Source organism: Otolemur garnettii, unplaced genomic scaffold (assembly GCF_000181295.1).
Source record: "Otolemur garnettii isolate 467f Iridium unplaced genomic scaffold, OtoGar3 scaffold00062, whole genome shotgun sequence".
NCBI classification, from domain to species: domain Eukaryota; kingdom Metazoa; phylum Chordata; class Mammalia; order Primates; family Galagidae; genus Otolemur; species Otolemur garnettii.
The window spans coordinates 9,068,614-9,095,071 of NW_003852457.1; the positions used below are offsets into that span (position 1 = coordinate 9,068,614).

The window sequence follows — 26,458 nt, forward strand, 5'->3', positions numbered from 1 at the left end:
CTATTTTTTGGTTGCAGCCATCATTGTTGTTTGGCGGGTCCGGGCTGGATTCAAACCCGCCACCTTAGGTATACATGGCTGGCGCCTTAGCCACTTGAGCCACAGGCGCCGAGCCACAGATTTCATAGTTACTAGGAAAGTTACCCCCTTATTTGTTTTTACTTCTGATTCAAACACTATGAAAAGCTCTGTTCTCGTTCTCAGTTGCAGCATTTGACTTGACTGGGAGCAGTTCCTGTAACTGCCCAGGACACATGACCTAACAGATCCTGGTGGTCGAGGGGCTGGAGGCCTGGCTGTTGTCAGGGCTATGAGGTGCCAGCCCGGGAAGCCTTGTGAGCCTGAGATAGCAGGGTGTCCAGGGGATGCTGTGAGAACACTCAGGCCTCAGGCTCACTTGGAGATAGCAGGGGCCAGTTCGCGCAAAGCCCTGGGGTAGCACCTAGCCATGTCTTTCCCACTTCTGCTACCCATCTCTTCCCGGGGGCATCTGGGCCCTGTGCAGGGGCAGTCCTTGCACCTGATCCTTTGAGGGAGGAGGCAGCCCTCAAGGCCCTTCCCTCGGGCTTCACTGTCCTCACTGGTCGCTGCATTTCCTGGCACCTAAACTTGTCTGTGTCCCTCCTGCCTGCTGGAGCCAGGTGGCATACAGCAGGTGCTTGCTGTCTGCTGTGAATGCAGAGGTGGGGACCCCAGGGACCAGGAGAGGCTGGCAGGAACACAGGTGACCTGCTGGTGTCCCCCTAGGTCTGAGAGCTCCAAAGGTGAGCGTCGGGAATGGTCTCTGTCCCAGAGCATTGGACAGATCCAGTCCCCTTGGGCCCTGAGGAAGGCAGTGAAGGTGTCACAGGTGGGGGCACTTCCCATGTAGTGTCACCTTGAGAGCACATCCTATGGGGTATGAGTGTCACCTGGGGAGCATGTCTTGTGTGGTGTGGGTATCACCTGGGGCACATCCTGTAGGGTGTGGGCTACACTTGGGGCACATCCTATGGGGTATGGGTGTTAACTGGGGAGCATATCCTGTGGGGTATCCCTGTAGTTCTGGCTCCCAGCCCCTGCACTGAGTATGGGGAAGGAGTCTCCTCTCAGCTGTGCTTCCAGAGGTGGGTCATAAGTGACATGCCACCCCCTGCTGTGGGCCACCTGCACCAGCCATCAGGCCTGTCTCCTTTCTTCACTTCCCCTGAGAGGTGGCTTTCCCAGGGGGGTTCCTTCTGAGGTGTGGCCCCAGCTTAACAGCCCCCTCAGGGCAGCACCAGCCCTAAGCACAGGACGGTCCTCTGGGGTGACCCTGCCGATTAACTGCTCTGCCCTCCTCTCCTTGCAGAAGGACATGGCCCTGAAGCCACAGGAACGGAAGGAGAAATGGGAACGTCGCCTCATGAAGAAACCCCGAGAGTCTGAGAACTGCCCACCTGCAGAGCCGAGTGAGCACAGGCGGCCCCTGGAGGCGGGCAGCCCCAGGCAGGACTTGGAGCCTGCCTGCGACGGGGGGCCGAGGAAGGTCCCACTGCAACCCTCCAAGCAGGTGAGCGCCGGGTCTCCCCACGCAGGAACTAGGCAACCTGGGACCACGCCAGCACCTGGACACCACCCATGGCAGCACCTGGGGCTGTTTGGCAACGCGCCTCATCGTTGTTGGACTTGGGGTATGGGACATATGTGGCCAGGCTGGGTCACAGAAAAGCAGTGACTTGCCCAGGCCACAGCTGGAGAGGGGCCTACCCAGGATGGGAGGGCATGTGCTGGGTGGGTGCCAAGTGGATAGGTCGGCCCCGTTTCCCCCGCGTCTGCCAGGCTCCGCCGACTACCCGGTGTCCAGTGTGTCTGTCAGGAGCGAGGGGACCAGGTTTGTTGCTGAGCACTCTCCTACTGCACACACAGCGCCATCTGTGACGTGCTCAGCATAGAGTGGGGGAGTGGTCAGTCCCGGTGGTCGCCGCAGGCATGTGACTTGTTGGTGGTCCAGGTGCACGGCACAGCTGGGAAACAGGGCTCTGCCTGCCCCACCTGGGGGCCTTTCTGCCTGTCTGGGGTGTGAGCAGGTGGAAGCTGGCCCAGGGCTTCTGGCCTAGGGTTCTCTCCTAGGCCTTGGCTTAGCCTGCAGCTACTTCCTCCTGGGGCCCGCTGGCCTGCACCTTCTTCTCAGAGAGGGCTTTTGTTCGGTGTTTCGGGCTCCACTGTTGGTTCCCTCGGGACTTGGGCTGCTAGAGGGGGCAGCATGTCTCACGGGCCCGGGCTGGATGGGGGGGTCCGCAGACACACCTGCCTAGGTGGACACGTGCTCTTTCTTCCATGCAGGTGTGCTCCCCAGAAGGGGGGCCGCTCCCAGACAACCCCTGGGACCAGAACAGCCCGGCCCAGCACCAGCAGCAGCTGCAGCCCAGCCAGCCCAGCCAGCCCCAGGGGCCCCCCCCAGCCCCGTCGGAGCTCCCAGATCCCGGGCAGCCCTGCCAGCCCTGCCAGCCCCGAGAGCCCCGCCAGCCCCGCCAGCCCCAGCGGCCACCCCCGGGTCAGCGCAGCAGGCCCCAACGGTCACTTCTGGGCCTGAGACAGCCCTGCCAGCCCCGGCGATTACTTCTGGGCCCCCGTCAGCCTTGCAGACCCCAGCGGCTGCCTCCAGCCCCAGATCAGCAGTGCCGACCCCAGCAGTCACACCAGACTCAGCCCTGCCGGCCACGTTGGGTGCTCCCAGGCCTCAGGCAGTGCTGCCGGCGCCTGCGCTCCCTGCTGGCCCCACGGTCCCTTCTGGCCCCCTGCCTCCACTGCCGGCGTCTACGCTCTCTCCTGGTCCCACGGTCCCCCCTGACCCCCTGCCTCTACTGCCGGCGCCTGCGTTCCCTGCTGGTCCCATGGTCCCCCCTGACCCCGTGCCTCTATTGCCGGCGCCTGTGGTCCCCCTTGGCCACCTGTCTCTACTGCCGGCGCCTGCGTTCCCTCCTGACCCCAGGGCACCGCTGCCGGCGACTACGGTCCCTGCTGACCCGGTGGCACTGCTGCCGGCCCCGGCGGCCATGGGCCAGCCCCTGTCACTGTGGCCATCCCAGTGGGGCTTCCTCAGGACAGCGCCGTCGGCCCCTGTGGTCTCTGCTAGCCCATTGCCCACGATGCCAGCCCCCACGGCCACTCCTACCCCTGCGACCACGCCGCCGGCCTGCCAGCTTTCTCCCAGGCCAGTGCTGCTGCTCTCGGCGAGCATTCCTAGCCCCATGTCAGTACAGCCAGCCCCGAAGGTCCCTCCTGGGCCAGCCCAGCCGCCCCCAGCAGTCACTCCTGGGCCTCAGTCAGCCTCAGCAATTAGTTGAAGCCCCAGAGCAGCCTGGCCCACCCAAGCCCTCACTGCTGGGTCCAGGACAGCCGTGCCAACAGAAGCGACCACTCATGGGCCTGGAGCAGCCTCGCCCCAAGCGGCCACTCATGGGCCCAGAACAGTCATGTCAGCCTCTACGGCCACTCATGGGCCCAAACCAGCCCTGCCAGCCCCAGCCCTTACTCACCATCCCTGACCGCCCTTCACTCCTAGGGCAGCCAGGCCTGTCCTGCCGGCCTCTCATGGGGCCCCCATGCCAGCCTCGGCGGTCACTGTTGGACCTGGTGCCAGCCCCTCAGCCCCAGCTCCTGGCCCTGGGCCGTCCCTGCCGGCCACTGAGATCACGATGGACCCGCTCCTCTGCCCCTGGGGTAGCCCGCCAGGCCCCATCTGTGAGCCCTGGAGCCTGATGCCCTGCAGGTGCTTCCTTGGTGTGTTGGACACCCCAGTTGGGGCTGCACCCTGGCAGGGCCCTGAGACCAGGGCCACTTCCCTGCAGATCTGAGATGCTTTGCTGGACTGGCCTAAGGCCTCCTCCAGGCAGGGCCAAGCATTGCCACTAGGAACTGAGGCTCAGGCAGAGGTGGGAGCCCCACAGTGCTGGGATCAGGCAAGATACACCACACCAGGAGGAGAGGAGACGACCCATCTTCCTCCTACATCTGCTGCACCCTTCCCTAACAGTGTCCCAGTGCCCCCAACCTGAAGGCTGCTTGGGATGTGCATGCCTTGGGGAGAGCACAGCTGCCCTCAGATTCTGGAGGTCCCTCAGCATCTTTCTGTGCCTCTAAGTTGCCAACACTGTCCTTGCATCTGAGTCTCCATGCACACCTGTCCCAGGTGTACCACTGTGCAGGGTGTGTGTGGAATGTATGGTTGTGTACGTGTGCACGTGCACATAGTGTGTGGGGTGTGGGGTGCCAGGACAAGAGTGCTTTTGTTGGGAGGGGGGTACTAGCCACAGGCCTTATTCCTTGGGCCCCAGCCTATCTGGCCACAGTGTGTCCCACTAACCCCCAGACGGAATAGCTAAGATGTGGGCTTTGCTGGAGGCTGCACTCCAGGTCCCAGCCTTCCTCAACAATTGCATGGTACTGGTGTCCCCTTCCCAGGTCCTTAAGCTACAGGAGGGCCATCTGGCTGAGCAGGAGCTGCTGGTGACTGGAGGCTTCCACTCCCACCTCAGGACTCTGCCTCTACCCCCAGTAGGTGTGCACAGAAAGGGGCTGTCAGGGTCTGCAGACCAGTGAGAACCCATGCTGGGAAAGCCCCATCTGCTGGGCCCTTCCTCAAAGCACCCCCCACAGTATTCTCTCTGGCTGTCAATCCACCCCACCCCATTTGGCAGACCTCACACTACAGGGCTGTAGGGCTGTCTCTGGGCCCCCCACTGGTGGTCAGAAACAGCTTCCTTAGACCCCGGGTCTCAGGGCAGCCATACACTCAGGTCTCCTGGAGTATGGGGCACGCCTCTTGCCCCATAAAGGGAGCATGTGTTCTATGAGGCGGGAGGAGCTGGGGAGGGGAGCTCTGTCTCCACACCCCTTGTGGGGCCAGCTGCAACTAGCTGCTCTACAAAGGCAGGCATTTCTGGAGAGTAGCACTGGCCACCTGCAGGTCCCTGGGCTGAGGGGAGATAGGAAGGAGGCTCCCTGGCTGGAGACCCAGGCTGTCCCCAGCCCCCTCCCTGCTGCCCCTGCCCATACCTGGGTAGACCCCTTCCTCGGTGCTCACCTGGGGCCTCCATCCCAGAAACGCAGGGCTTATTTTTCTGATTAAAGAAAATAAAAAGTGCCATGCCACTATTTTTTATAACAGCATTAGTGTTTGTAATTTAAACAGATGAGTGTGTGTCTTAAATGATTTATTCTGACAAATGGTCCTTATGCAAATGGACTTGGCTCTTGTTTCATTAGATTTGGACTGAATAGAAAGGGGACCTGAGTGTCTGCTTTTGCTCAGCCTAGCCCAAGGCTCTAGGGTGCTCTTTGCCCTTGGGGTGGGCACCCTGGCAGGGGGCAAGGGGCTCATGTGAAGGCAGAATTCAGGTTATGCCAAACCTACCCATCTTAGGTCAGTCTTGAAAGAAATCATACCTGGGGTGGGTCTTAGCCTGTCAAGTATCACCCTGAGGAGGTCCAGGAAACCTGAGGCCAGGTCCTGACCATGGGTTTAGGGAAAGTCCTCATATTGTAATTACCCTCAAAGTCACTCACAAAGGATCTGGACCCATTTTCTCCCTGTTGTGCACTAAATCTCCTATTTCCAGCCTGTCTCCACTTTTAGGGGCCCCCCTGGGGGCTATGGGACTAGAGGGGCTGTGTGAGCACAGGGCCTTGTCCTGGGTGCAGACCAGGACAGCCTGAGGGAGCCGTGCAACTGGCCAGGGGCAGAGGCCATCTGGGCTGGGAGGGTAGGGTGTGGGCTGGGCCCCATGCCCAGGACCTAGGAGCACGGTGGACACCTGCCAAGGAAGCTACTAGGTCCTTAGTGACCTAGAGGGACTCCAAAGCCTGACTATGACCTCCAGTTTCCAGCCTGGGCCTCATGTCCATGCTGGCCTCAGGTTCAAGGTGTCGCTCTGGCAAGGGAAGAGCTGACAAGGATCCTGAGGGACCACTGCTGCCCTTGGGAAATGCTGGGGTTTTGTTTTTTCTGAGTAGCTGGAAATCCAGATTTTTCTGTGGATTTGGTGACTGAAATATTGGTGGCCAGTACTATGACCCGCCTTGCAGGACACAGCTTGTGGGCCTGCCCCCAAAGATGGGGAGGGATAGCTGTTGGGGTGGAAAGGCAGGGCAAGCCAGCCTGGAGTTCAGTGAAGCCTGAGGGAGGCCGCCCAGCCCTTGTGAAGACCCCATTGCTGCTTCACAGGCCTTTCTGAAGACATGGCCTGGGTGCAGTACCCAGGTGACTATAGGCAGGGTAGTCCCTGCCATCTGCAGAAGGAGCTGTGGGCTGAGGCCAGCACCTGCTCCTACTGAGACTTGGTGGTGACAGTGGTCACTGAGGTTGTTGTCAGGGTAAGGAAGGGGCACTTAGGATGGATTCCTGGAAGACAACTCTGAAAGTCTATTGAGGGAAGCAGGGCTTGGAGCTCTAGGGGCCCCAAGGTGTTGCTGACCTGGGTGAGTCAGAAAGTTGCAAAGGTGGCCCCAGGGAGGGAGGGATTAAATGGGGGTGACTTTGGAGCTGGATCCTTTCTTCCCCACAGAGGGTGTGGGTGGCACATGTCCAGACACCTGCTTGGGCCTCCTGAGTGGAGCTCCTGACTGTAAGTGAATGCTCATGGTCCTAACCCAAGTCTTGCCTTTAGTATTGGGGGGAGGAGAGGCTGCCTAGAATCAACAGGTTTTGTGAGCACCAGCACATTCCAGACACAAGTCTAGCACTGAGGGTGCCCCCATTCTAGCCTAGAGAGGCAGACCAGGAACAGATGTGTGGCCTGTCCATTAGTGTGTGAGAAGATTCTTGGAGAGATCGAGGAAGGGGCTGCAGACACAGGGATGCCCACCAGAACGGCCCATGCAGAGACTGGTGGCAGGCCGTACCTGAGGTGAACAGGGTTAGCCCAGAGGTTGGAAGACAGGTCTTGGAGGGCCTAGGGCCTTGCAGGACTGGAGCAGGGTAGCCTGACCTGGGACCCATCTGTCAATCTTGGTGTTCTCCCAGGCAGGCACAAGGGTCCAGCCTGCTTCCCAGACCTGCAGCTGGTGTCTGGGGTACACTGACATAGGCCAGGCAGAGAGGCCACTGGCTCTCCTTCTCCAGCCAAAAACTACTGCTCATGGAGCTGTTGGGAAATTATAAAGGCTCTGCCACTAGGCCAGGATTTGGCAAGAAGCCCTTCCCAGACTGCGAGGCTAGCAGGCTGAGAGGAGCAAGCACATGCCTGGAGGTGTCCCTTGGACTTTGTTAGCTCAGGTTCTGGTCCTATGCTGGGTGGGGCTTAGACTCCTTAGAGGAGTACCATTTAATAGGAATACCATGTGAGCCGCGCCAAAAATCGCTTCTCGGGCTTTTGGCTAAGATCAAGTGTAGTATCAAGTGGAGCCGCGCCAACAAGTAAAGAGAAGTAAGTGGGACTAATTTCTATTATATATTTTATGTAATTCCATGTATTTCCAAAATAGTGTTATTTTTAACCTGTAATCAATATAAAAGTTACCAGCGAGATAATTTCATTCTTTTTTTGTTTGAGTCCTGCATTTACAACACTGCTCAGTTTAGCCATATTTCACGTGGTCAGTGACCACATGTGGCAAAGCACAGGCAGCCGTGGGGTGTCCAAAACGACGTGCCCTATGAGCACAACCCTGGCCATGCCTAGGTACCTGTGGTGGGTTTCTTACTTTCTAGTTTATCCACTCATAATCAATCCCTTGTGCCTCAGCCTGGACCTGAGGTACCCTCTCACTCGGCATGAGCAAAGCATAGCACACCAGCTCCCAAATCTCTTTTCTCCCATCTCAGTGGATGAACCTAGTGTCTACCCAGAAGGGCCAGAAATTGGAAGTCTCTTGCACTCCTCATCACCCTCATCCTCCCACCCAGCTCACCCAGGCAAGTCCTGGGCATCCACCTCTTAAACCTCCTCTGAACTAAGTTTCACTGAGAAATGATGAATACAAACATCAGAATGTGTGGGATGCAGCTAAAGCAGTGCTTAGAATGACTTCTCTAGCTTTAAATGGTTGTATTAGAAATGCAGAGGGGTCTAAAGTCAATGCCCCAAGGTTTCACTTTAAGAAGCTGAAGAATGGCTCAGTGCCTGTGGCTCAACCGGCTAAGGCGCCAGCCACATACACCTGAGCTGATGGGTTTGAATCCAGCCCAGACCCACCAAACAACAATGACGGCTGCAACCAAAAAATAGCCAGGCGTTGTGGCAGGCGCCTGTAGTCCCAGCTACTTGGGAGGCAGAGGCAGGAGATTCGCTTGAGCCCAGGAGTTGAAGGTTGCTGTGAACTGTGATGCCATAGCAGTCTACCCAGGGCAACAGCTTGAGGCTCTTGTCTTAAAAAAAAAAAAAAAAAAGGCTGAAGAATGGCTTGGCACCTGTGGCCCAAGTGGCTAAGGCGCCAGCCACATACACCTAAGGTGGCAGGTTGGAATCCAGCCCGGGCCCACCAAACAACAATGATGGCTGCAACCAAAAAAAAAATAGCCAGGCGTTGTGGTGGGCGTCTGTGGTCCCAGCTACTTGAAAGGCAGAGGCAGGAGACTCCCTTGAGCCCAGGAGTTGGAGGTTGCTGTGAGCTGTGATGCCACAGTACTTTACCCAGGGGGACAGCCTGAGGCTCTGTCTCAAAAAAGAAAAAGAAAGAAAGCTGAAGAGGCTCAGCGCCTATGGCTTAAGTGGCTAAGGCGCCAGCCACATACACCTGAGCTGGCAGTTCGAATCCAGCCCGGGCCCACCAAACAACAATGATGGCCACAACCAAAAATAGCTGGGCGTTGTGGTGGGCACCTGTAGTCCCATCTATTTGGGAGATGGAGGCAGGAGAATTGCTTGAGCCCAGGAGCTGGAGGTTGCTGTGAGCTGTGGTGCCATAGCACTCTACCCAGGGTGACAGCTTGATGCTCTGTCTCAAAAGAAAAAAAAAAAAGAAGCTGAAGAAATAACCCTACAGAAGGAAGGAAATAGTACAGTTGAGCAGAAACTAATGAAATGGGAAACAAGCAAGGGAGGAAATCAACAAAGCCAAAGTCATTTCTTTGAAAACATCAACAAAATCAAGAAATCTCTAGGAAAAGAGATCAGGCAGAGTGTGGTGGCTTACACCTGTAATCCCAGCACTTGGGAGGCCAAGGCAGGTGGATTGTCAAAGCTCACGGTTTTGAGACCAGCCTAAGCCAGAGTGAGATCTCATCTCTAAAAATAGCCGGGTGCTGGACACCTATAGTCCCAGCTACTTGGGAGACTGAGGCAAGAGAATCTCTTGAGCCCAGGAGTTTGAGGTTGCCATGAGCTATGACACGAAGGCACTCTACCAAGGGTGGCAAAGTGAGACACTGTCTCAAGAAAAAAGGAAAAACACAAATTACCAACATTAGGAATGAAAAAGTAAATATAATTATAGGTGCTGCAATGTGAAAAGGACAAAATAGAACATCTTTATTTATTTATTTTTTTGGTAGAGACAGAGTCTCACTTTGTTGCCCTGGGTAGAGTGTCATGGCATCACACAGCTGGCAGCAACCTCCAACTCCTGGGCTTAGGTGATTCTCTTGCCTCAGCCTCCCAAGTAGCTGGGACTAGAGGCGCCTGCCACAATGCCTGGCTATTTTTTGGTTGCAGTTTGGCCAGGGCCGGGTTTGAACCCTCCTCCCTCAGTATATGGGGCCAGTGCCCTACTCACTGAGCCACAGGCACTGCCCAGAACACTTTTATTTTAGTAATTCAACAAGTGAGGTAAAATGGACAAATTGCTTGACAAACACCAAAATGGACACAAGATCAGACAATCTGAGTAGTCCCATCTTTTGGACATACAGACTTGGCCGTCTCAGTGTCACATCCCTGGGTTAACTCAGCCCGACATGACCATCTTTCCCCATCACCTCAGGCACCACATCTTATGGAGTCTCACCACACTTTTTAGCCGGAGATGCTAGAGGAAAGCAGCAATACCTGAATAACTTGTCCAAGGTCAGCACAGTTAGTGGCTGAACCAGGCTCCCAATCTAGCAGCCACTTGTGGAATCTGAGCCTTGGCAGATGGGACAGCAGCTGCTACTTTCCTCTGCTAGCATGTGTGCAGGCATCCTGCCTCTGAGAGCTTTCTGGAAAGTTCTCTTCACTCATAGGGTCCTTGGTGCCCTGGCTGCTCCTCCCTTTGGCAGCTCATGGACATTTCCGGTCTTAGCTGTATTTCTGCTCCCTTCCCTACTCCATGCTATAATTGCCCTTTCCTGAGCCCCTGCTGCTGGCCTGGCCCCTCACTCTGGCAGGCCAGGCTGTAGGCTGGCTTCTGCACTATTGATGCACTCACTGACATTGTGTGCTTATTTGAGGTTTTCTAATCACTGAAGAGACAGTCCCCAGATGGGCCAGGTCTCTGCCCTTCCAGAAGCAGATGAGCATCACACAACACTAGCTATGTGGCCCCTTGGCAGGGTCCTCAGTTTCCTCATCTGTAAAATGGAGTAATGACATCCTTTCCAGGATTCTAAGAATAAAACTGCACCCATCTTTAGCACCTGAAAATGTCTGGCTGTTGTGTTTAACAGGTCTTTTCCCCCAATGGGGACGTGTCTGAGGGCCCTGACCCTGAAAGCTGGCTCTATCCTTGGCTTTATGGGGACCTTGAGGTTTTGGCATGCGGGCATGATGGAACCCCTCAGCCTGTCCCTCACCCCATGCTTTGCAAACAGTGCCCTCTAGCCTGTAGCTCCCAGCTCCTCAGCCAGCTCAGAAGGACAAGGACACTCTTCTGGGGGCTAGATCTCTGCCCTTGTAGGCTCCCACACAGCATAGTATAGGGAGCATGACTTCTCCTTTCTTGGCCTGTTTCCTCATTTATAAAGTGGGGATGTTAATAATAGTACATTTGACTTAGGTTGTTGATAAAATAAATTAAGCTAATGTGCAAAGCATCTGCTGTCTACATGGCTGCTGTTGGGATGATGGTTACTGCTTTTGTTCTGTGAACTCTAAGAGGCCCCTTGTCCTTGGTACCAGGCTGGGTCCCCTCACTGGGGCACTTGTGCAGGGCCTATAGGCAGAGCACTTGGCTGCTTTGTGGTTCTGACCTGAGGCCTGAGCCTGTCCCTGTGGGGTTGTGGTGCTGCAGCTTTCTGCTGCCAGATGCCCCCATAAGAAATGAGGGCCTTGCCACCAGGGTGCTACTTGGTGAGGATGAGGAAGGAGACTGGGCATCTGGTGCCTCTCAGACACATTCCCCCTGCCCACATGGTTGCAGGCTGAACCCAGTCATGGTGGGCTTGATGGCTTCACTTCCCTAGCCTCATGTGCAGGGAGAGTGTGTTCATCCCACATGTACTTCTTTGCATTCTTTTGTCATTTCCTGTTCTAAGCCCTGGGGTGCTGCAGTGAACAGGACAGGTAATTGTCCCATTCTGTGAGGTTAAATTCTCAGTAGGAGGACAGACAGTGGCACAGATGGAGATAATTTGAGCTGACAGCAATCCTGCCTGGGAACCAGCTGTCGTGTAGAGGATGTGCCTGAGAGGCGCGGCCTGATGCACATGGACCCAAGCAGGGCCAAAGTGGGCAGACAAGTCTGAAAGGGACCTGGTATCCAGTATGGACTTCACTCTCATAGAGGGAAGCCATGGAAGGCTTTAGGCAAGGGAGTGAAATGAGTTGATGTTTTCAAAAACTTGTGGGGAGGCTCAGCATCTGTAGCACAGTAGTTACAGCACCAGCCACATACACCAAAGGTGGCAGGTTCAAACCCGCCCCAAGCCAGCTAAACAACAATGACAACTGCAACAAAAAATAGCCGGGCACTGTGGCGGGTACCTGTAGTCCCAGCTACATGGGAGGCTGAGGCAAGAGAATCACTTAAGCCCAAGAGTTTGAGGTTGCTGTGAGCTGTGACACCATGGCACTCTACCAAGAGCAACATAGTGAGGCTCTGTCTCAAAAAAAAAAAAAAAACTCATGGGGACACCGGGACAGCCATGGAGGTGGTGACACTACCTGTTGGAGGCTGCTGTGGTTGCTCGGATGGGAAGTGGTGCCCTAACTTAGTTCCTTAGTCTATGAGGTGGATGGAGCAAACTGAGCAAAAATAAGTGGTCTAGGCAGAATTGATGGAACCCAGCTGGACCAAGAGGTCCAGCTCCAGACCTGGGGTCCACTCTGGTTAGATTCTGGACACAGTTGCTGCTCCTGCCCCTCCTCCAGCAAATGGGACTTGGGGCTTGTGGACACACAGATTGTGAGCACTCACCCCACACAGCTTGTATCCCCAGGATCCTGCTGGCAATGAATCTCTTAAGGTAGTGGCCTCAACTCAGCCAGCATCCCTTATATCATCTGTTGTGCATTTCCATCCCTTTTCCTATTCATCTGTGCTCCATCTACCCATTTATTCACTTATTGACTTATCTATTCACTCCTCTACCCATCTGTTCACACCCATCCTCTGCTTATTCATGTACCTGTCCCTCCACCCACCCGTTCATTTATCCATTCATCCATCCACCCACCCATCTATTCATACACCCACCTATCTAGCAATCCATCATCCATCCACCCACCTACCCATCTGTCCATCCATCCATTTGTCTGAATCCCAAAAGAAGAATGTCAAGCAGCTAAAAGGGATGTTCAGCACTCAGAGGGGAGTGTCATGCTCCCTTGACACTGTGATGACCTTAGGGACACTTGGTCTTTCCAAAACACTGCCTGAGCCTTCTTCAGTATGCCTATCTCTGCCAAGTAGACAAGAATAAAAGACAGCCCTTGCCTACTGGGGCACTCACAGTCCAAGCAATCTCACTTCACTTTTGGAGGGACACTTGGGACTACAAGAGCCTAATTGGCATGGAAAGTGGATAGAACATCAGGAAGAGTTTCTGGAAGAAGCAAAGCCCATGCTAAACTGAGTAAATGTTATCCCAGAAGAGAGTGGAGATGCTTTGCTAACACTGGGGTCTCTCAGGGAGCCTGGGACTGGAAACTGAGCACTACCCTTCCACCAGCTGTGTAAAATGTCTAATAGACCTGGGCCCAGTGCCACACTCCACCAGCAGGGGTCACCCTCAGCTCTGAGCACTGTTCTTCCCACAGTAATTTCTAGTACAGCTGGGCTGTTGCCACCAGTCTTCACAAGCAGGGGCCACTTGGCTCTGATGACTGTCCTCCCCACATGCTGTGTAGTGTGCCTTGTACAGCTGAGCCATGACTTCAGTCTCCACCAGCAGGGCCACCATTGGCCCTGAGCATTTTCCTCCCCACAGTTGTGTCATGTCTTGTACAACTGGGTCTCAGTTCTACACTTGACCAGCAGGAGCCACTCGGAACACTGTCCTCTCTACGTATGTGGGGTGCGTCTGGTTTAGCTGGTCTGCAGCTCCAGTCTCTACCAGCAAGGCAAGAGGGGCCGCCATCCACCTCACTTCTCCGGGCTATGCCTGCACCTAGCAGCATTGGCTCTCCACATCTTAGGGCTGCAGTTGAGCACGTGTAGGACAGTGCCTGCAACTGTGCAGCAGCCCTGCTGCGGTGCCCCCCTCCAGTCGTGCACAGCCTACTGTCCTGCCTCTGGTCTCCCAGGAAGCCTCCTTCTCCCTGGCTGGTCTTGCTTCTGTGATCCTCAACTGGGGGCTTCCCCACCCCTTTGCAGATGGAGGCTTCCCCCAGCTTGGCCAAAACTAGGTCCCCCTTTCGCTTTCCTTCCCCAGCTGGCTCAGTACAGGTTCACCTGCTCTGGGCCAGGCTCAGCAGGGTGTGTGGAGGGTGGATACAACAGGAACCAAACAGGTGTGCAGTACACTGTCACTGCTGCCCCTGCTGGGAGGAAGGTGGGAGGGGTCTTGGCCACCTGGGTGCAGTGTCTGCCCTCCCCAACCAGGGCACACTAGGGCCCAGCTCCTAGAAGATAGGCAGGCCCATTCACTTCAGGGGGCATGTTTGGGAAAGAGGGGACCTGGGGTCAGGCTGTGCCCTGGCTAATTTTGAGGGGCCAGTGGTCAGAGTCTAGGGACCTGGCCAGGCCTGGGGACATGTGGGGCTCCCAGGCACCCCAGAGGGGAGGAGAAGAGTGTCAGGATGCCTGGTACTTGGCTTAGAGCACTGCATCATGAGAGCTTCAGGGGCGTGTGAGAAATTGTCCAGCAAAGGGAGCAAGGGCTGGCCAAGGATGGGTGTCAGCCTGCACTTGGCTGTGCCAGATTAATGGATAGCTTTGGGAGCTCCCAGAAAACTCCAGAACCCAGGTGCTGGGAGATGGGAAGCAGAGCATCTCATAGATGGACATAGCTCCACCCCATCAGCACCTTTACCTCTGCCCAAGTCCCACCTTTCTGCAAAGTGGTCACTGGATCCCAGCTAGTATCAACTGCCCCTGGCCAGGGTGCCTCTTGCTGCAGACTAAGTGGCTGAGCTTTGACTGGGGTGGGCAGGAGAGTGGCCTGGGAAGCACAGAAGTGCCAGATGATTCCTGTGACTGCTTGGCACCAGGACCAGGAGCCAGTGTCCTGCTAGGTGGGGAGTTCAGGCTGCAGTCCAGGGAGGGATGGTGTATGTGCTTCCATGGACTTGGCAGCAGGTTGGCTCCCCAGAGCCTGTTCTTAGCTTCTATATCTGGAGTCTTTGTTTCCTTTCAGGATATGGCCCAGCCCTACATGGGTGGTGTGGGGGGGACCAACATGGGCCTGGCAGGTCTGAGGGAGGCGGGCAGGTAAGAGGTCAGGTGAGCATGGCCACAGTCTGAGCCCATGTATGCCTATAGGATGGCCCTTGCCTGAGTGTGGAACTGGCTGACAGGGTATGAGACCCACAGGACCACCATGTACAGCTGCTCAAGTCACACACAGTGTCACTTCAGGACCACCTTCCTGTGGTCCTGTATGCACTTTCCAGGACAGCTTTCACATTCTGAGGGAGCCTCAGCTTAGCCTACACAGAGGGCTCTGGAGTGTATTGGGGGGACTTGTGTGTAACTCACTTTGGGGTAGGGACCTGGGCAAAGTTGTGTGCACCTGGCAGTCATGGTAGGTGTCTGGGCAGCGGGGTGGGTTGGGGGGCCATGAGTGACTCACGTGGGCTTTATGCGTCTACTGTGCTGGAAGAAGAAGCCGTTTGGAGGCCATGGGGCAAGGTGGTCAGTGTATGTCATGTAAGCCTGGGTGGTGAGTGTGCATGTGTCTGTGGGCCTGTGTCTGCCCCTGTGTGTGCAAGTGGTGGGTTAGGGGGGCTTGAGAAAGCCTGTGCCCAGGAGTGCACTGGGCCCTAGATGGGCCAGCCCTGCACCCGACGGCCCCACAAGTCAGAGCCTCCAGTGGAATCGCCTGTTTCTTGTCTGTAAGGGATGTATGCACCCTGACATGTGCAGTGGGAGCCTGAGAGCCTAGGGGTGGGGGTCCCCACGCTGGAGTTCTCAGCACTATACCCAGTTCTGGCCAGTCCCACCCACCTGCCGGCCCACATGCTGTGCTCAATGGAGAGCCAGCTTGCAGGAGTGGCAGCTGTTACACTGTCAGCAGCATATATCAGCCGTGGTGAGTGTTTACACTGCAGGAGTTGACAGGAGCTCCACACTGGGGCTCCCCACTCCCTCAGTCCTACCAACTATGGTATGGGCTGGGCTTGCCCCTACCCCAGGAAGTAGTTGGCTCTGAGCACAGCTAGGCAGAAAGTCCCCTCGGGCCCCACCTACCCTTGCTGCATGGAAGGTGTCCTCCCAGCTACCCAAGGTCCTCATCACCTACAGGTGCTCTGGGGCAAGTCCCTGTGCCTCAGTTTCCCCATCTACAAAATAGGGTGGTAGTTCTCCCTGATGGGAGTAGAGGGGGCTCTCAGTGCTGCTGTTTTTGCCCCCCACCCCTGCCTGGTATCTCATGTCCCTTCCACCTTTCTCCACAATGTCCTGTCTGGGTTCATGTCAGCTAAGAAGTACAGTGTAGGTCCTGCTTCCTCGTGGCCTCTGCAGGTTTTTGGTCCTAGCACTACACTCTAGAGCCTGGTAGGTCTTGGTGGGCCTTGTGAGCCGTGCTGGGGCTGCTGGCCCTTTAAGAACCCTTTGGGGATGCTGAGATAGGGAATCATTTCAAACCCACAGGAGTATTAAGTCAGGACAGTGGCCTCCAGGCTCAGCACTACACAATGTTCCTTCTGAGCCCTTCACCCCTGAGCACCTGCTGCCCAGGTCACTTAATTTCTCTGGGCCTCAGTATTTTCATCTTTAAAATGGAAACAAAAATAGTTCCTACTTAGGGCCACTGGGCCAGCAAGCACTGAGGCCAGCCCTGCCGCACAGCAGTCCCGAGGGCTGCTGATGACAGGGTGGTGGTGGAGTTGTAGCAGAGTAGCACCTACGCTCAGCAGATGAGAAACTGAAGCTCAAAGCAGCTGGGCGGTGGCCTGCGGTCATGCAGCAGGGAGTGACTGAGTAGTGTGGGCTCAGTCTTGGTGGTAGCCTCAAGATCAGCTCTGCATAGTAAGGTGTGGCCCAGCCATGAGGCCAGGAGGAGGGCCAGGGTGTGGATGGCAAGGCCCTGCCGCCATGGGCCCTGAATTCTACCTGGGTGTCTTTAAAGTCAGCAGTTTGAGGAAATGAGGGCAGAGCTAAGAGCGACTCTAATGTCACTGCGCCGTTGCTCTCTGGGCATCTATTTCACACCTGAAGTGAGTGTCTGTTACCAGTGTGTGAGCTGTCAACATGGGGTGGCTCCCTGGCTCTGCAGAGCTGTCCGTGACTGCCCACACTCCAGACACAGCTGAGGACTCTGTCAGCAGTAGCATATCACATCCCATCCCAGAGTGCTTCCAAGCAGCCCTAGGGGTGGGGAGTGGGGCATGTAGCTGGGGGGATGCTACAGATGGAGTCAGGTGTGGGTTTGCCTGAGACAGTGTCTCTCCCTGTCCCAGATGAAGGTCACCGTGTCCAAAGGAGGTGACCGGGACAGTGATGATGACAGCATCCTTGAAGCCACCAGCTCCCAGCGGAGCAGCTCTCGGGACCAGCTCAGTGACGTGAGTACCCACCACCTAGGGCTGGTCATCCAGGGCATGACCTGCAGAGGGTATCCAGGAAACCATCAGATGGCAGCCCTGGGAATTCCCATGAAGGCTTTGTGCTAGCAATTAGCAGTTTGCCTTCCTTAAAGCAGGATTTTTTTGCTAATTAGACCTTTCCTGTTAGGAAGGATTTAATGGAGGAAAGACAATTAAGAAGCCACCAGGAGCTGACTGAAATATGAAACTTGCCATCCAGGCTACACTGAACTGTGGAATAGGGCTGGGGAGGGCAGGATGGACACAGGCAGGCACAAGGAAGAGGAGGAGGGCAGGGTGTGGCAGACCAGCCTCATCAAAGGAAGTCAGTGAAGGTGCTGCTCCCTCCTTGAGCAGATCTGGGCCCAATGGGGAGTCCACTGGGCGCTTAAGTCCCATGCATCCAGTCCAGGGCCTGACATCTCTGAGCTAGGAGAGGTACAGACTGACCTGGGTCCCCAGGAGGGTACTTGGGCTTCAAGTCCCTGGGGAGAGCATCAATGGAGTCACATGGGGGTCCTTGGAGCCCAGGCCTGGGATGGCCACAACGCCCCACACTTGGAGTCTCCCTCACTCCAGGGGGATTCAGGAGCAGCCCAGGCTAGGGCCAGGTGGATGCAGATAGGCCATGGCCCAGGGTAGAGGCCAGTTGTCCCTCCGAACCCTGACGTGGTCTGGGGTAGGCAGGTTTCCTGTAGGACTGAGTTGCACCAGGCATGTCTCATTTTCATTTATTTAAATGGAGGCCTAGGGGAGGCAGGAGGGTCTTTACTGCCCAGCTCCGCCTTCTGGTCACAAGATGGGAAAATAGGTCAGGAGCTGTCTGGGGCACAGGGCTGCTCTAATTAGTTGTCCTCTAATTGCTGCTCGGGTGAGTAAGGATGCATCTGAGCATAGCTGGGCCAGCCTTGAGGTGGAACTTTGGGCAGTTGTGCCCCCCGCTGACAGGCTACATAGCAGGTGTCTCCCAAGCTTTCTTGAGGGAGGCCACCCAGCAGGAGCTGGCTGGGGAGGGTCTGCCTGGGGAAGGGGTGGGGGTCTCTGATCAGTTGCAGAGGGCAGGGATTGTTATAGGGAAGGCTGCATCCCGCTTTGCTGGGCTTGTTCCTCTGTCCTGTCCCACACCCACCCCTTGCCCAGTGCCAAGAGCCCCCTTTCCTGTACCCTTCCTGTCAAAGCCAGTGGTCAGCCCTGGTGGGCAGTGCCAGCCCTGAGGAGCTTATGGGGGCCCCAGCAGTCTGTATATGCAGCAGGTAAGACCCATGGCCTCTGTCCCAATGGGCCGCAAATGCCCACTTAAGCCAGAGGGGTCCCATCAAGGGTGATTGGGGTCTTCACCACCCTGATGCCTGAGGCCCCTGGCCTATCTGGCCCCCTGTGGTGACTCCCCAGAGGAAGTGGGTGTGGAGGGAGGCAGGCCCCCCACTCATGACCACCAGGCTGCACAGCACAGCCTTCTAGCTCACTTTGAGGATCCCTCTCTGACTGGGCCTTCCCTCCTGTGGAAGTGGCCTGGGTTAAACTTTCCTGAACCCACACCCCAGAGCTGCCAGGCTGCCTTGGGACAGGCCACAGGGTCCAGAGACCTGGACACAACTCTAATTTGTCTCCAAGGCTTCCTCTGTGGAGGCCCTGCTAGGGAGGGGTGTCCAACAGCCTTATACTTGGAGCTAGGGTCCTGGGAGAGGGCAGGTAGGTTTGGCAAGAGGGTGTCTTGGGCCACTTGTCACTGACTGTGCTTCCTTCCTTCCTGCAGAGCTCAGCGCAGGCGGTCTCGGGGAGAGGCTACTCTGTAAGTCCCCTGGGCCCCTCACCTCATTTGCCCAGAGGCTCCCCCCAGAAGGCCTCCCTACACCCTGTTCCCCCTCCTGAGCCCCTACCAGGTTGTGGTCCCAACAACTGTGGGGTGGGCGAAGTAGATGTGCTATGGCCTGGCAAGGTCCTAGAAGAGCCTCCTGCTCAGGGCCTGTGGAGTCTGTAGGCTGACATGCTGCCGGGGGTGGGGAGCCTGGAGCAGGAGCCTCAAAGTGGTCTGCAGCCACCAACACACCAGAGCTACAGCCAGGGGCACCAGGGATAGAGGCCAGACTGTTGCTTGGGGTCTGAGTGGGCCCTCACCCCAAGCTTCCCTGGGCCTGGTGCCCTGAGAGCCACCACAGCCCTGCATAGCGGACGCCAGGAGGGAGAGCCACACATGGCCTGCCTAGTGGGTTTGTGCTGGTAGAGAGTAAGCTGCGTATTTCCCAGCATGTCTGTTTGTCCCCATGGGAGCAAATGACACAGCCATGCACCCCACAACCTAGGGGGGTCACAGGTCAGGGCTATGTTATGTCTGACACCTGTACTGGCTGGGGTAACTGCAGGGACAGCCACGGGGCTGTGGGGCCCAGGTATCTGCTCTTGCCTACTTGAGTAGGAGCCATGTCTGCCTGGCACCCCTCATCCCTCCCCTTAAAGCAACCCTGCCCATCGTGACTTCATTTCATTCCCCTCAAGGATCAAGAAGAACATTAATGACATCATAAAACCCAGAGCACCATAAAAGCCATTTCTGCAGATTTACGGCTGCCCTGGCTCAGTGGAGGGGGGGTGGGCTCCACCCTCCTCATTTCTGCAGTCCCTGATGCACTGCTAGGAGCAGCAATCTGGTAGGGTCACAGTAGCATTTTAAGTATAGGGTGTGTGATTAACCCATTGATGACCTGGTAGGCCCAGCCAAGGGAAGAGTGCAGCCCTAGGGGACAGATACCCTATGGCTCCATTCTATGGCTTCTATTGGTCCATAAGAAGGAGCCAGGTTTTGAGCTGGGGTATGGCAAGCGGGCTTAGGCTATGAGTGGACTCCATGACCCCCAGGCCCTTGGAGAGTCTGGGGCAGGAGTCAGCCATGGACCTGGGTCCAGGTGCAAGGGCTTGGCTGAGCCTTTCATCTCCAGGCCACATCCTGCCTAATGCCCCATCTGAAGGTTTCTTTCAGTCCCAGGCTCAGTCCTTAGACACTCCCCCATGCCTCATCTGAGAGTCTGTTTTAGCCCCAGACTCAACCCTGAGTCAACCCCTCCCAACCCATCTGAGGCCCTGTTTCAGTCCCAAGCTTAGTCCTGAGACACCCCTCAATGACCCATCTGTTTTAGCCCCAGGCTCAGCCCTGAGATACCTGACCCCATGCTCCATCTGAGGGTGTGTTCCAGCCCCAGGCTTAGCCCTGAGACACCCCCACCACATCTGACCATCTGTTTCAGCCCCAGATTCAGCCCTGAGACACCCCCATCCCCATTGGAAGGGTCTGTTTCAGCCCAGGGCTGAGGCCTGAGATCTCCCTATGCCCCATTTGAATGAGAGTTCATTTCTGGCCCAGGCTTAGCCCTGAGAACCCCCTCATTGCCCATCTGAGTGTCTATTTCAGCCCTAGGCGCAGCCTTGAGACCCCACTTCCCCCATCTGAGGGTCTGTTTCAGCCCAGGGCTAAGCCCTGAAAGCATCCCCCATCTCCTTTGACTGTCACTTTTAGCCCTGAGCTTAACCCTGAGACCCTCCTCCCACCTGGTGCCTCGGAGGGTCCATTTCAACCTTGGGCTCAGCCCTGAGACACCCCCCCCATGCCCTGTCTGAGGGTCTGTTCATCCCTAGGCTAAGCCTTGAGGCAACCCTGTGCCCTGTCTGAGGCTCCATTTTAGCCCAGGGCTTAACCCTGAGATCTCTCCATGCCCCATCTGAGGGTTTGTTTCAGCCGTGGGCTTAGCCCTGAGGATACCCCCATGCCCCTCTGAGGGTCCATTTCAGCCCCAGACTCAGCCCTGAGACCCCCACTTTGCCCCATCTGAGGATCTGTTTCAGCCCCAGGCTCAGCCATGAGACCTTGGGCTCTGCCTTCTTCCTCTAGCCTTGGTTTGGTCACATTATTCTTGAGTCTTTGGCCTGGGGTGTCTACCTGAGGGTGCTCCTCTGGGCAGTAGGTCACAGCCCCTGTAGAGTGGGGTTGGGCAGCTCTGCTCTCCTCTGTGTGCTGGGCCACAGCCCCTCGTAGGGTGGCTACAGGTGCCCATCATGTACATGGTGACTGCCACTGGCAGCCCTGGTCTTTTTTGCAGGCCCCTCCACATGGTGTCTTGGGTGTTATATTGTATATCAATATGGGAACAGGGTAGCACCATAGGGACACCAGCCAGGGGAACACCAGCGGTTGTTGAGGGGGGGGGTGGCCCTGCACAGAGGGAATGGTGACCTGAACCCATCACCACACCTGGATTTGAGGGCCCCTGGAGTGTTCTATGGCAGGAGTGGTGCACCTGGCCTCTGTGGATATATGTGACACTTAAGGGTGTCGGGCAGGGAGAAGTTGGGTCCTGGGCACCTCAGGGTGGGCTTTACCCATTGCTGGTGAGGTGTGCGTATATCCATGAGGGGCCCAAGTGGCTGGACCCAGGGACATCCCATATTCTCCCCACTGGACCTAAGACCCCCAGGGGGCTTTGGGCCTGCCCCTGTCTGTCCCTGCCCTTCTGTCTCCAAAACCCCTTCTTTCTTCATTCAGGTTCTCCCCAAGACACTGCTCCAAATGTTTTCTGGGAAAACCTGTAATTAACTTGCCAGCTGCTCAAAGCTTAACCCCCCACAGCCACTGCACAGAAGCGACAGATGGTGGCAGGGGCGGGGGCTGCTGCACAACTGTGCAGCTCCCTCCAGGCAGCAGGGGCCCAGGGGGCAGATGGTCCTTCATGTGTGCCCTATGCCCCAGTATGGGCAGATGTATGTGCCAGAGGGCACCCAGGGCCTGCTGGAGGTAGATGCGCTCCTGGTCAGCCTTGCCCTCGTGGCCCTCAGGCTGTCCCAGCACTGGTATGTTGCAGGTAGGAGCCCAGCCTCTGGGCAGACAGCAGCCTTCTCAGAGGTGGTCATCCTCAGGAGCCCCAGGCTGGAGGCCAGGTTGAGGCTACACCATCCCAGGCTGGGAAGCAGGAACTGGCCAAGGTGACCTGTGCCCAAGAGCAGGGTGGGGCCTAGGTGAGGGCCTGAAACAGCTGTGTGGAGCTGTGCATGCCTCAGCTATAGGGGTCATGGGTTTCTCTGTGTGTGTCTGTGTGTGTCTCTCTCTGTGTCCTGTGTATCTGTGTCTGTGTTTGCTGCAGGCATGCCCCCCTTCATGTGTATGCCATGTGTGCCTTTCTGTCTTCTCAGAACACCTGGGTGCTCACTCATGGATGTGCCATGTGTCTGTGTGCAGTCCATATGGCCTGCCCATGTCTGTGATTGGGGCCTCACACCCAAAGAGCCAGGGCTGGGCCCCAGCTCGTGTTCCCACCTTACCCAGTAGCATCCCTCAGCTATGTGAGGTGATCTCATCTGCCCTGGTTGATAGACCATACTTGAAAGTGGTTTAATTTTGCCAATATTTATCTCCAGCAAACCCCCAATTACTGCTCATCTTCAACAGCTTTTGTCCTGAATTTTCCATGCAGCACTGTTGGATCTTAGTGTCAAAATTAGTTAGAAATTAATTTGGTTGCTTGCAGCCAGGAACGTGATGATCCACTCTATCTCTGGAGAAACAGGGTATGAGGTTTCCTGTATCAAAGAGAAATGAGAACCTATAAATGTCTGCTGGGACACAGCCGCCTTCCCCAGGCCCAGTGTGTGGAATGTTCTAGAAAGGCCCATACCCAGCAGGTGTGGTGGTGGGGGAGAGGGTTTGCTCCCCAGCATCATTGGGACACCCTGGTACTCACCACATGTGCGCCATGTCCTCACACTGAGACTGGATAGGGACACTGAGGCACCTAGTTCTCCCCCCAGCCCTCCCTAGACTGCTATTCTCTGCTCCCACAGAGCCACGCCCTTTCTGCCTTCTCTCCTCTCTCCCACACCACAAGCTAGTTAGTGCTCGGAGTCTCCTGTGCACTAGGCACAAGACTAAGACCGCAAATAAAGCCCTGGTGCAGGTGCTGAATGCAGTGGAGGGAAAGGGGGCAGGGGCAGGGTGCACGCAGGTAGACAGTAGTAGTGCAAAGGCCCTGAGGGGGGCGTCCATGTGGCAGCACCCTTGAGGGACCTCAGGGAGGGGACATGACAGTGGGCAATGGGTGAGGTAAGAAGTGGGGAAGGGCGGGGCCTGAGCAGCTGGTGCTGAGAAGGAAACCCCTCCCTGTAGGGCCGTGGGCCTGTCTGGGGAGGGTGGGGTGCCAGGGTTCAGGAGCCCCTGGGCTCCCTTACCTGTCTAGGGGGAAAGAAGCCCCTTCCCAGAGTGTACTAGTAGCTGATTGACTTATACCATCTTTAGAGAATTTCTGAAAATTAATGTTAAATTGTGGGTTGGCTGCAAATGGGTAATTTTCCCAAGAGCCTGCCAGTATTCTGGGCTCTCTGCACCTGGCCCTCCAGAGGGCACAGAGCTGGGCTGTGCCTCCCTGCTTGAAGTCGCTAGCCCTGGGCTTGGCCCTTCATTGCTGGGAAGTCCAGAGGGCATTTGGCAGGGTTCTCTCTTCACTGACCCATGTGGAAATGACTGAAAGCCCCACAAACATGTCGGTCATTGTGGCTGTATGACAGATCATTCTAGGACTTAGTGACATCCACAGACCTCGACAAGTAGTGCACAGTCTGTGGGTTAGGAATCCAGACCAGGTACCAAGGGCCATTCAAGCTCCCTGACCTCTAGATCCTCATGGTGACATAGGCCAAGCATCATAGATGCCAGCTCCTGGCTAGTTCCCATTACTCTCTTCTGTGGCCTTTCCATACTGGGTTATCTGCAGGACTGGTTGGGATTCCTCACAGTGTGGCAACTAGCTTGCAGGGCCTGGCTGAGCTCCCAGTGGCACAGCTGCCCCTATGTACCTGCTATCATAGCCTCACTGGACTAAGGGGAAGGGATAAGGACCACCCCTCACTGGGAGCTAGGTCAGATAATGGCCAGTGTCCACTGCATGAAGGTTCCCTCAGAGCTCCCTCTGAATGGTCTCTGAGTCATGAGAGCACAGCCAGGCCTACACATGTGGGACATGCGGGACAGCTAATATACCTGTACAGTGGGCCAGGCACTGAGGTGCAGCCAGGAACAGGGGCAGGAACAAGGCAGGCCAGAGCCACAGGAGCAGCTCCTACAGGACTGAGGACTGGGGGGCAAGGCCTCCAAAAACTCTGACACTCAAATAGGCCCTGTCTTTATGAACCCGAGCTCTGTGTCACTGTTTTGGCCTTGGAGCCTTGGTGACTTTCCAGGCCTTAGAAAATTCCCAACATGCAGACTCCTCTGGGCGTGCAGACCCCACTGGGCCTGGGGCATGACAGTGAGACAGCAGAGACCAGAGACCCTCAGGCTGAAGGGGAGGCAGGCAGGAGGGCTCAAGGCAGGAGAGGGGCTGCAGTTTGCAGCAGAGGTAATATCTGTGCCCTGGGCCCAGCTGTGGGTGCTTCATGCACCTGGTGGCTAGAGTGAAAGTGTACACGTGGCCTTCAGGGAATGGGTCTTACAGGTGGGGCTGATGTTCAGCCCTTAGCTCCCTACCTTGCAACATCTTTTTTTGCTGACTACTGGCCACCTCTGCAAAGGAGCGACCCACAGGCCTTTCATGGCTTTGCCCTGAGGCTCGGACAGGAGGGAAGGGGTCTTTGGGTGGGGTGTGGGCTCCCACAGTGGCCCTGTCTCATCTTGGGGAAGAGGTGTTCTGCAGGGGGGCCCCTGTAGCTCTCCTATTGGCAGCTATCCCTGTGCTGCCTGTCTGGGGGCTGGGACCCATCATTTTCATTCCCCCCACTGTGCCTCCCCTTAGGTCCCATGGAGCTGTGACAGTGGGGCCTCCACAGGCTTCAACTCACAGATGTGTACGTGACCAGCAGGGCTTTATTGAGTGAGAGAAGGGTTCCTCTCACCCCTCCTTTAGCCCTGAGGGGACCCCCGTCCTGCTCTGCTCTCTGGCATCCCTTGAGTAACAGAAAGATCTGCTTGCCCTGGCTGGCCGGGGGCCACTGCTAAAACCCCGCAGCCAGTCAAAGGTCAGGCTACCCTTTCTCTGTAAGGCCACCCTGCAGCACAGGCCCTGTCTTTACAAGGCAGGTTTATGACATTCATTATGCTGCTCCTTGAGTCTCTTCCAAGAGGCCATAATTTGTACAAAAGTAATAACCTACCAGCCTCTCCCTGGAGTCAGGGAGCCACATTCTCCTGACCTCTGAGCACTGGAGAGTCTTTTGGGCTGGCTGCTTCTGCTCTCAGTGGCATTGCCTGGAGTCACAGGGAGGGCCAGCAAGTGGCTAGGAGGCACATGTCCCCTTGCCACATTCGATGGGGCAGAGCCCCACAGGCAGCCCCAGTTCAAGGGACGAGTTGAACCCCGGCCTTATCGGGAGCCACCCAAGGAAGCGCTCCTGCCCTCCTCTGCCTCCAGCGGATGGAAAGTCCCCAGGCAGTGGTGGTGGGGGTCCTCAGTACAGGGGGCAGTGCCTAAGCTGTGCTGGGAGAGACCTAAGCTGGAGCCCAGGGTGCCCCTCTGAGCTGAAATCCAATTATGCAGAACAGGCCAGGCTGCTGTGACATGGAGGTTAGGAATTAATGTTAACACTGTTTCTGGTTAAGACTTTTTGTGTTGATAAATAATTCATGAGGCAGTTAGCGCTTTGAGTCTGACAACACAGGAATATATTAATACAGTCGACTCCGGAAAAGGTCAGCCGTGCTCTCGGGGCCTGGGGCATCTTTTATTCATTCCCTGACACGGGCTCATTAATTATTCCAGCCCAGCTAGGGCTGTGCTGGGAGACACGCTAATGAGAAAAAAGAAAGTGGGTCTGAGATGCACACTTTGCCTGCCACTGCGACGTAGGAAGGAGATGGAAGGGAACCCCAGTAAGGCCTGAGCATGGACAGAGGGTGGCAGTCCGGCCCTGGGTGTGCAGGGTCCCCTAATGGTATAGGGACAATGGGGCCAGGACACTAGAGGCCCATGGTCACGGTCCTCACTTGGCAACTGTTGGCAGGTCAGTAGGCACGTGGAGTGCTGGCTGCCCCTGAGGAGAGGGTAGGAGAAAATGCCAGAGAAGAGAGGGGAGGTACAGGAGCAGACTTGGAATGAGGCAGGGGAGATGCCCAGTGCAGGAAGGTGGGCCATGGGTGCCAGAGGGCATGAGGAGCATGGTAGTAGAGGCTCCCAGAATGTCATTGAGCAGAAGCTGGAGGGGCTTAGAATGCTGAGGGACACCATCTAGCAGGTGCAGGTCCAGGTGGGACTAACTGTCGTGTGGAAAGGTATATATATGACAAAGTATGTATGCATGTGAATGCACATGTGTGTTCCTGAAAATGTATGACTACATGCACATGTGTGGACATGTGTGCATGTATATGTGATGGTATGAGTGCATGTGTATGTGAAAATGTGTGTACAACCATGTACATGTGTCAGTGTGTGTATATGATGGTGTGAGTATGTACATGAAATTGTGTGTGGCTCAGCGCCTAT

General features: G+C 56.2%; 2 protein-coding genes across 4 annotated transcripts in view; both read left to right on the forward strand.

Moving 5' to 3' along the window:
* The window catches only part of LOC100957135 (fibrosin-1-like protein), an 86,053-nt gene that overhangs the window by 15,528 nt on the left and 44,067 nt on the right, over nucleotides 1-26,458 (forward strand). For all 3 annotated transcript variants that reach the window (XM_012807034.2, XM_012807032.2, XM_012807033.2), the window contains exons 2-4: nucleotides 1,331-1,531; nucleotides 16,878-16,982; nucleotides 18,760-18,795. In XM_012807034.2, coding sequence (XP_012662488.1) covers nucleotides 1,331-1,531; nucleotides 16,878-16,982; nucleotides 18,760-18,795 — 342 coding nt within the window. The remainder of the gene's footprint in view (nucleotides 1-1,330; nucleotides 1,532-16,877; nucleotides 16,983-18,759; nucleotides 18,796-26,458) is intronic.
* Nucleotides 1,552-5,130, forward strand: LOC111726354 (protein ALEX-like). Its single transcript, XM_023514949.1, has one exon. The coding sequence runs from the start codon at nucleotides 2,299-2,301 to the stop codon at nucleotides 3,721-3,723; it is 1,425 nt and encodes a 474-aa protein (XP_023370717.1). The 5' UTR covers nucleotides 1,552-2,298; the 3' UTR covers nucleotides 3,724-5,130.

Excerpts from the sequence above, each read along its gene's own strand:
- LOC111726354 (XM_023514949.1), top strand. The coding sequence starts at position 2,299 with ATGCAGGTGTGCTCCCCAGAAGGGGGGCCGCTCCCAGACAACCCCTGG.